This window comes from Coptis chinensis, chromosome 2 (genome assembly GCF_015680905.1).
Source record: "Coptis chinensis isolate HL-2020 chromosome 2, ASM1568090v1, whole genome shotgun sequence".
Taxonomy (NCBI): Eukaryota; Viridiplantae; Streptophyta; class Magnoliopsida; order Ranunculales; family Ranunculaceae; genus Coptis; species Coptis chinensis.
The window spans coordinates 111,983,517-111,993,876 of NC_141457.1; the positions used below are offsets into that span (position 1 = coordinate 111,983,517).

General features: G+C 35.0%; 1 protein-coding gene across 1 annotated transcript; it reads left to right on the forward strand.

Annotated features, from left to right (window-relative positions):
* Nucleotides 1–6,427: 6,427 nt before the first annotated feature.
* On the forward strand, nt 6,428–8,830 carry LOC147520715 (uncharacterized). Its single transcript, XM_086594977.1, has 3 exons — nt 6,428–6,685; nt 7,317–7,487; nt 8,501–8,830. Exons 1-3 carry the CDS (start codon nt 6,590–6,592, stop codon nt 8,582–8,584), a joined length of 351 nt encoding a protein of 116 aa, XP_086451103.1. The 5' UTR covers nt 6,428–6,589; the 3' UTR covers nt 8,585–8,830.
* The last annotated feature ends 1,530 nt before the right edge of the window (nt 8,831–10,360 follow it).

Sequence of the window (10,360 nt, forward strand, 5' to 3'; positions counted from 1 at the left end):
AGTACTTCGTCACAATATGTGGGTCCAAATGTTACAGTTATTGGGGTTAGAAGCAGCAAGTGCTATAAGGAAATGCCAGTGGAGCTCCTTCATGCCAGTCTTCCCCACACTGATGACCAACAGTGCAAGTTTCAACTTTTTAATGGATTTTGCTCAGTGTTCTATGTTTGTAACTTTGTTTAATAGCCATAACAAATTATTGGCATTGGGAACTTTGATAAATTAATTTACTGTATGAGTTTCACTATAGTTTAGAAGTAAAAATTTTGATACATAATAATAAATTGAAAAAAATTATATAAAAACGGTCTCCTGAAATCGCAGATGAGCATTTTCGCCCACTGTGCAATAATAGATTTAGATTTGGGAGTTTTTAATTTTGGGGACTAGCTGGACAATTTACATGAACATTGAAGGACAAATTAAGAGCTCACTCATTGAAAAGGAAGCAAGTTTCATCAACGAAAAATATATTCACAATTCGCCAGTCCATTGATTCGTAAGTTTTTTTAGTAATCTATTTTTCACTATTCTTTCAAGAAATTGAGATCTATATATTAAATTTTGAGTTATTCTTTTCGTATTTTTTGGTTAGAGATTTCTTTTTGTATGAATTGTTTTAGGTAATGGATGAAACCATCGTATTCCTCAATTCATCTATCTTCTCAAATCGACGATGGCCATTTTTCCTTTCTATTCGACCTCAATAAACTCCAGGGAATTGGTGAGGATTTTTTCAGGTAAGTTTTTTTGCTCTTTTACAGTTTTTACTAATACCAAGAACAATTTTTACTATAATATGTAAGTTTTATGAAAAGTAGGAGACAGTATTTAACCCTTCATCTTTTGTATATCATAAACTAATTGCATGAATTAATTCGATTGATATGTAGCTTAAGGTGTGGTACAAGTCAGAGAAGATGTCTTTATCAATCAATGAATGTACCTGTAAAGGTTTCATTGCTGCTAATGTTATTATATTATTGCAAAAGGTTTTTCATATTTTTTAAGGCTACACCATTATATATATGTTGTTGTTAGCTTCGATTGTTGGACGATCTTCGTTACCTGGGTAGTGCTTAGTTTGAGACATATTTTCAAATTTAACTTACTTTAATGGGGCAATTAGTTAATAATGATAATTCAATGATTATTCAGTCATTTGTTTTCTGAGTCCATGGCAAATCTTAAATTGAATTTCTTTTATCAATTTGGTTATCGTGAATTCTAGGGAGATGATACGAAAGAATTCATATACAAGGGGAAAGTCCAATAGGTTAATATTAATACGAAAACTTATATATTATATTTTAAGGTGGGGTATGAGAATATATTTTTTCAACTGGGAGATAAACCTTGGATATAGTATACTTAAGTAGAGAACTTTCTTGCTAGCCATCTTTAGAACCAAATAGTAGGATGTCCACAACATCTGCCTAAACTTTGTTAGTTACTCAATAACAATCGAATGTTACTTGGAGATATAACTTTGGGAATCCTTGGTTGACCCTTCAGAGCACATGTTATTTAGATGACTCTTGTATTATCTTCACTCCTCCATTGTCTGAAATATTGCAGACTATTGTAAAGGAGGATATGGAAGGAAAGATGTATATGAGGATTAATTAATGCAGGTTAGGAGTAGGCCAAAACCACCAGCTTATTGTTAAAAAAAAATAACTTTGGGAAACACGTTGTGATATATATGTTATAATCTAACCATTCCTAGGTATAAAGAATGCTAGACTTCTAGGTTGATGGAAGAAGGTGACTTCAACAATTATTATATTGGAAACGCACGCATATGTGCATGTGGTCTGAAACGAATCTTAAAGCATGTTTTATCATGCACCTCCCAAGTTGTTTGCCTTCGTAATGATGTAACTCAACTGAGTCCGTGTAGCAACCTTGCCATGATCCAGCCATTGTTTGATACTATTTTTCATTGGTGAAATATCTTGGTGATGACATGTTGTTCAATCGTTTAAGGTAGCCAACAGTGTTGTAGGTCGTAAGACAATTGACTGCCATCAAATCCTAACATTGCAGAACTTTAAGACATGCATATTTATTTGTATGTTGTATCAGTGGGATTTTTGACTAAGATGCTAAGGTATTTACTTCAAATAAACATGTCAAAAGGTGATTATATTTTTTTCACTGCTGTCTTCTTCGAGTAGTTGTTCGTCATATTTAATTCGTTCTTCTATTTTCTAGCTTAGATTTTGGGAACGGTTCATTTAATGAAGCAGACTTGAAGATGATTATGGCAAATGAGAACCTACTTGGGATTGCACTAGAATGGTGAATATATTTTTTCAACATCTATCCTCTTCGAGTAACTGTTTGTCAAATGTTGATGTGCCTATTGTATTGGTTGATGTAAGGTTTCAAGGTATTAGCCAATTGTTAGTCAGTTGCTCGCTCCAAGGAACACCAAATTAGACATATATATTAGAATTGGAACGTAGGGTGCAGAGAGAAGCTACCAAATTGTCTATACAACTAACCTTGTTGTGAAAACTGACACATTCTTAATTAATAGGCATGACTTGAGTCCCTAATTCGAAGTATATTATATTGATGTTTCGTATTAGCATGGTATGCATCAACAATTTTAATGATTCAATGATAAATTACTTCTTAGCATTAAATTTTAGTTTTTTATTGATTTTTAAACCTTTTAAGACAATCTAAGCATTTTTTTTTGGTTACTACGTCACTATGTGAGGGTTATTGCATTTGCTTGAAATTAAGTATATCCTCTATTAAAATTGTACGATGTCATAATCATAGCCACTATTTGCTAAGCTTTGTGTTTTTAAGTTGTAGTAGAGATGCTTTATTTTTAATTGCAAAATAGACAATGAACTAATACATTGATTTAAGTTGTGTTTCTTATAGTTAAATGTAGAAGAGTGGCAATCCATATCTGTCGAAATTAGAAATATAAGTTATCATCTTGACCATGTCCTAAACAATTTAAACCATGTCGAAATTAGAAATAGATTAGTATACTTTATTGTACTTTAAACAATTTACTTATCTTTTTAAGTAAAGTAGGAATGCAATAATATGTTTTTTGCTATTTTAATTCAAAAAAATTGGTAGGATTGATAGGCACTTAGAAAATTTCTATGGTACATTACACATGTTACATGTACATCCATCAAAATTGTAGGACAAAATTTTTAAAAATAAATATTTGGCTTTAGTTACTAGAAGCATTTGTACCGGATTGCTTGACCATATGGTTAGAGTGGCATATCCACGGGTTAAATTCTAGGGTGTGTTTGTTATGATGGAAACACTATGGAAAGGAAAGGAAAATAAGAGTGGTCCACCTTTTCCATAGTTTATAAGGTGTTTGTTTACCCATGGAAAGGAAATGGGCTTTTCCATATGGAAACAAAATTATTGAAATGGAAAAGGTTTTGTGTCCTTAGCTAACCCCTGAAATTTTTGTGGAAAGGAAAGGAAAGGAAATAAATAGATAGGGACTTACTACTAATACACCCATGACCCAACAATACAATTATTCATTCCATAGCTTTTGCAAACAAATATGATTATTCCTTTCTCCAGTTTTAACTTTCTTTTCCCCAGTTTACCAAACACATACCACTTAAAATTATTTCCTTTCCATTCCATTCCATAGTGGACCACCCATTTTATTTCCTTTCCTTTATATGAGTTAAAATTTAACAAACACACCCCTAGTATACACTAAAGGAACTATGAATTTAGAAGCTAGCCTTATAATTCAAATTTAGAAACTAAAACAACTAATTTTCGGAATTACAAATAAACCTAAAAATAACCTAAAAACACCAAATTAGCAACCAAACATGCTTCTAAAATCCCTATTAACATATGAACCAATTAGGACTCAAAACAGGGGTTTCTAACCCTAGAGTGCATCACATTGCCTTCTTTTTTAAACTTTTGCGTGTTTGGTTGCTTCTTTATTTAGAAAGTTTCACTTGTGTTAACCTATATTCAAGATGATATTAGTTGCACATTCAAGATGAAGATGTGAGAGTTAGAAAGCCGAGGAGTTTGGGTTGGATGCGGCTGATATTGTAGTGTCTCGTACTAGGCTAGAGATAGAGAAGAAATGTATCCTGATGCAAAGCTTGAGAGGGAGCTTGCTGTGAGGAGAGAGGAGAGTCAATTGTCTTGTTGTAACTTGCCTTTGGCGGTGGCTTTCACATTATTACGATTACATGCATTTCTGCTCAGTTTATAGTTTACTGGTACCGTATCTTTACATATATCTATAGTTCGAAGGCAGTAGCATAGAGCTATCCCTAAAAACGATATTTTCTGGATCTCCATGCTTTGAGAAGTGGATTGTAAATATTTCAACACTGGTTCGATGTCATGTTTCTTTACAAGTAATGTCTCTTTTTTATGAATTGACATCCTATTTATTTATTTGAAATAGGTGCTAGTTGTTAACTCAGGTGAGTAGTGGTTAGTGTTTTGATTTATTCTAGCACATGCACATTTTCTTAGTTCTTTTGATGTGAACAGTTTCTCTTGGTGTTCTAGCAAAGAAGGTAAAAAAGGAACCTATCTTTACTCATGGAACCCATTATGCCCTATGATTAATTGCTTTCTTCTGCTTTATAGCTGGGCTTAAATTATGCTTTACAGGTTTGGGTTGAACCACCGACCACTCTGGCTATAGCACAGTTGGCTGTGTTTTCAACTGAGGTTCTCAACATTCTTTCATTACTTCTATCAAGAGGAAGTAAGTTATTATGGTTTGGGAGCTGATATATTGGGTCATTTTGCAAATATGGAACCAAAGTAAGCAAAGGGGAAAGAGAATAGGATCAAAGCCAGTAGGACAAAATTTCCCACTTACATGTAGTCCAAAGTTGATTAATTACAGATACTCTTGTTAGGACATAATTGGTGCAGATGTATAAGCTCAAACTGGTTAGGGCACTCTTAATTTAGAGGTTGATGGTTCAAATCCATCTGGATCCAATTTTGAAATGAAATCTGATTAGCTATCCACAAAAGTAGTTTCGGTTGAATGCCATAGACTATAGCTGTTTGCGCTGTTAAATATAGATAGCGCTGTTAAAATATAGATAGCTTACAGCCTAGTACTAGTTATGATTGTGCTGCAAATCCTTTGGAGCCAAAGCGTTAACAAGCACATGCTTCAGCATATCAGGAAAGAAACCATTCTACGGTTTGAGTTATAGGTACCCGTTATTCTACATTCTTTTTATGCATCATATATTCATATCTATGGCAGTGCAAGATTTCTATTTGACTTTTACTGTTATCTTTGTTTCTGGTCACAATGATTTATCTGTTTGGTGATGCCAGGGAACTGTACAAATTCTGATGCACCAGAAGTACTGCCACAGCTTCAAGAAATTCTTGAATAAAGGCAAATATCGTGAAGGCACCCAAGCCTGCTTCAAATTGTGGGACAAGCCCTCAAATGTATGGATCTTTCTTCTTATATCTTGTGCTTTTAAGTTATTAAGGAATTCTACTTATAGACCTGCTGGATTTATAATACACTTCACATTTTCAATCGAACGACTTGAAAAAAAACTCAATAGGTTGACCCACTGCATTACAAGTATTATCTGTTTAAGTTCTGACGCTACTTTCATGTGTTTGCTTGATCACGAAGCTATGTCAATGTGTGTACATAGGGCATAAAAGTGTGTTCCACCGTCTAGAAATGGAGCAAAGGTAAGCAAAGGAGACAGTGAATTATTAACTTCAAAACCAGTTGAGGACAAAATCCCCCAATTACGAGTAGTCAAAAGTTGTTTGGTAACAAATATTCTCCTCAGTACGTATTTGGTGCAAATATACTTTTGTTAGTGTGTTCTCTAATGGATTTGTAAGCTCAGAACGGTTAGAGCACTCTTTGTTGAGAGGTTGATGGTTCAAATCCATCTGGATCCAATTTTGAAAGGAAATCTGATGAACTATTCAAATATAATAGATTCTGTTGAACATCATAGACTATAGTGTTCTGCCGTTAAAATATGGTTATGTTTGTGCAGCATTATTAGGAAAGAAGCTATTCTCTGGCTTGAAAGTAAGCTTCTAGTAGTTTTGGTATATGTTTCTTATAAATTGTATCATGTCCATTTTTGAAGGTTAGCCAGCCTCTTGGTGATCACAGGCTAGATGTTGACGATTCCCATGTTGCACATGATGTAAAACCCTATAGAATAGAATTGGATTTGGATACCACTACAGTTAAACTGATATATTCGGTGGAGGATGTAGTGTTTATAGGAGGCCATTACCCCTCAAACCCTCGTGAGGTGAGGTGATTGTGACAACGATTTCCTGAAGCAAATAGGGTCCTTCTGTCCTTCACAAGCATTTACAGAAAGTTGCAACATCAATCACGTGTAACTGCAGAGAATCAGATCATACTGGAAGTTTGTCCCCATAAAAGGGCATCTCCAAAAGGGAATTTGAACGACAATCCAAAAGGAGTTCAGTTTACAGCAATTCTTAGTTTGCATGATCCGTTTTGGCTACTTTTTCTCCAGTTTAGGAATGTTGAAGTCGCAGCGAGTTGAGTAATAACTCAATGGACAGTAGCAATAAAAGAGGCTACGCATGGGCGATATCAGCGGGTGCGAACGCTGCATTAGCTGCCATTGCTGCAAAGTTCTTCTCTTCTCAGGTACACACTCATTCTTTCATTTGCACTTCTTGATTGCTGGAGGTTCAGTTTCTTCCTTCCAAAATAACAAGTATAATTTGTGTTTTAAATGCATCATGAACAGTATAATGTTTTAGAATATTAATATTCATCAATTATTAGACACGCCGTTAGTTCAGTTGCTTTCGGATGATTTTCACAAAAGAAGTTTTGAATAAATGCGTTTTGATTTTCTAAGAAGCAAACCAAATTACATATGCTAGGTGAACGACCGGATTTAAACTATGCCATTTTGGATAAAGTTAAGAGTAGAATTTGTGTCACAAACTTGGTGTATAGGATCAAGCCTACAAATGACAATGCTTTGTATCATGAAACTTATCTCCACATTATATACACTTGTCCTTCTTTCTACCTCTTAAGGACATGAAAAATTTCAAGCTATGTAATCTTTCAACAGGTTGTCCTTAGTTCTAGCATCGTTGTTAAATCTTTGATATACCTTACATCTTTAGAGTTATTGCTTGGGGTCTATTTGGTGAGCGTGTTATTTATATGATCAAATTGTTGTATTGAGTTAATAACTGCAACTTAGTGCATTTGTTGGGTGAAAATTCTTGACTGCATCTAACTTTAGTTTCTCCTTCCCCAGTTTGTGAAATATGGTTTCATTATAGTCTTCAATGTAATGATGTGGGGCTGCTATGTTAACAGCCTGAAAGCACTGTCTTCCTTGCAAGCTACAGTGACACATTTCGCTACAAACTTCCTTTCTTCAGGTTTAGCCGGATTCTTCTTGTTTGACGAAACCATATCCACTAAGGTAAGTGACGATGTGCGCCATAATCAGTTCATTTTGGTTTCAGTAGGCATTATTTCATTTGACAAAAACATAAATCCAATGATAATAATACTATGCTTATGATTTGTTACTGAAGAACAATTCAATTGTGAGGTATCAGTGGGTAGATGTGATTTTCTTGTTTGGAATTGCTTCTTGGTAGTTTGCGAAATCACCTCAGTTTTAGATACACTTGGCATGACAAACATAGTAGAAGAATGCATCAACTTAAAAGGCCTTCTCTTGAGCAGTATCAAATAGAACACCAGTGAGCCTATTTCCTAAAATGGAACAACAGACAGAAATGAGTGGCTAAATGTGCAAGATGTAATGTTCACTTAATGATTTGGTACATTTTATTTTCCTTCAGTTTGTGTTGGGAGCTTAATGGAGAGTCTAACAAATACTCAAGTTAAGGCTATGGAAAATTGTTATACTTATCCAACTCAAGGTGGTCACTACTTTGATGTCCTGGGCTTCTTTCTCAATGTTATACACACTAACAGGTGTATGCCTTAAAAAGAGTCTAGTTTGAGGTTTTATCCCCTCTTGATGATCTAAACAGACGTTATAAGAGGGGAGGGGTTTGTGTTTTGCATCTGTTTGAATTTCATGATAAGCGCAATTGGCCTTTTACTTCCCAGATCAAATTATTACTTGATTGTGTGATATTTTTTGTTAGGGCATTCAGACTTTGGAAGTACAATCTAGATGTTTCCTCCAAGTGTTTACTTCTTCGTCTTATCTATTATGCTATAAAGTAAATACTTGCTCCTCTGATATGATTGCATCCCCAAGATATTGGAACAAATGGACCACCTAAAATTTGATTGTGAATTAGGTTTAACAATTGCTACTGTGACCTTATAACTTAAATATTCAGTTGTCTACTCCGTTAGTTCTCATTATTGCTACAGTGTGTACTTGTTTACTTGAATCTTAGTTCAGTCAGTTTTTACCTTTTGCATTTCTGATTCCAAATCGTTTCCTTGCAGTGGTTTGTGGGCGCTCTCCTAATTGTACTAGGGGTCCTCATACTAAGCAAGTTAAGTGTGGAGACGAAAACACACTCTGACTAAAGATATATGGTTCAGTCATCAATGAGATTTTGTTACTCTTGGCTCTGCCGTTATGTCCAATGTATCCAACTGCCTCTTAGAGGAGAGGGAGAGGAGAAGATGCCTTTCGAAGCTTGAAGAAGTGGAATCTTGTAGTTGTCGACTGTTTCATTGTTGTAACAAACTTATTGGCTTTTTTGTTATCTGTAATTTTTACTGAGTTGATTATTATCAACAGAGCAGCATTAAAAATATTGCGTTGCATTTGGATGTGGTGTACATTAAGATTTGGGTACTTAGATTCGCTATGCATAAGCTTGGAGAATGCAATTTAATGATCATTGTAAAATTTATTGAGGTCATCTGATACAGAAGTTTGTTATTAACAATTTCTTAAAATCAAGGAAATAAATCTGCATTTGTTTTACGAACCTAGAGCAAAATTTGTTACATGAAGAAAATACTTTTAGGCACCTCCCATTTTGTGTTGGGTGGATTCCAAAAAAATTTATTTTACAAATTTGTCATTGACCAAAAAAATCGTAATTTGTGTTGGGCCCAACTAAAATACAACCTGGCAACTTGTTTAGCCTTTTTCTTCTTATTTTCCCTCATTCCTAATCCCTAAAGGTACTATGATTCTGCATATAAAGTATGAATACATACATGGCCAGTATCGCAGACTCGCCAACCAAACCACCCAATCAGATATATTTAGTCTGCAAGGCATAAATCTCAAACCCAATGACAACAACGAATGAGAAGTGGTTGTAGAATATTTCAACATAGTATAATTGCCTAAGTATCTTAGTAATCATCAGATTCCGTGCATCCTTTCCATGGACCCTCCCAGTGCGAAGATGATGCCCTGTCGTAAACACAATAGGAAGAAGCAGGGAGAAAATGTAAATGAAATCATAGAGATGGAACCAAAGGGTAATCACAATACTCCTTCAGGCCAATTGATGTTAAATTAAGCTTGGAAAATACTAACGATAAATCGGAGAAAGAAGACAAGAAACGTAATGGGATCCTCATTCTTCTCTACATGTGGTATCAGCCGACGACCACCAATCACAACCACCAAATGCAAGTGAACACGGAAAGCACAAAACTAGGCATGTAACCAATGCGTTTGATGTAGCATAGGGTCAGCCACTTAAGAAGAAAACCCAAGAGTTTACATACCGCAAAAATTAAACAGTATAACATAATGGGGTATACGAAGAATAACACTTCCTTTGGAACTTCTATCACGCAGAATGTAAATCCAAAACACGGTAAATGAAAGATATACGGTGCAAAATATGAAAAGAATTGTCAAAAAGAAATTATTTCCAGTAGATATAGGTAGTTAGGACGACCAGTTATGGGATCCTTAGGCTGTCCCTCAGGCAAAAGAAGACAATTCTGGAAGTATAGTTTAAATGCATTGGGGTCTGACACTGATGAGTGATGACTCAAAATCTAAGTTGCTACTGGTATTTATCATCATGCCAAAGGTGAAGAGTTTTTTAAAGAAATAAGAGTCAAGATAGCAAGTTGAGGTGCGATTATCAAGGAACATGGCTAAACACCATTTGAAACACGAGTTGGGGGCAAGAAGAATCCCAGTTTAGAGAGATTGAAGAATTCATTGTTGGGGTATGCATTTGTAGGAAAAGTAATGTGAGAGGCATTGAGTTCAAGGCGACCGGATTCAGTGAATCCAAACACATCAATATAGACGAGGGATGAAGGTTTAACTGCAGGTCTAAACCGTCTAATGTTAGTGTATCGGATATCAGCAAGACAAGT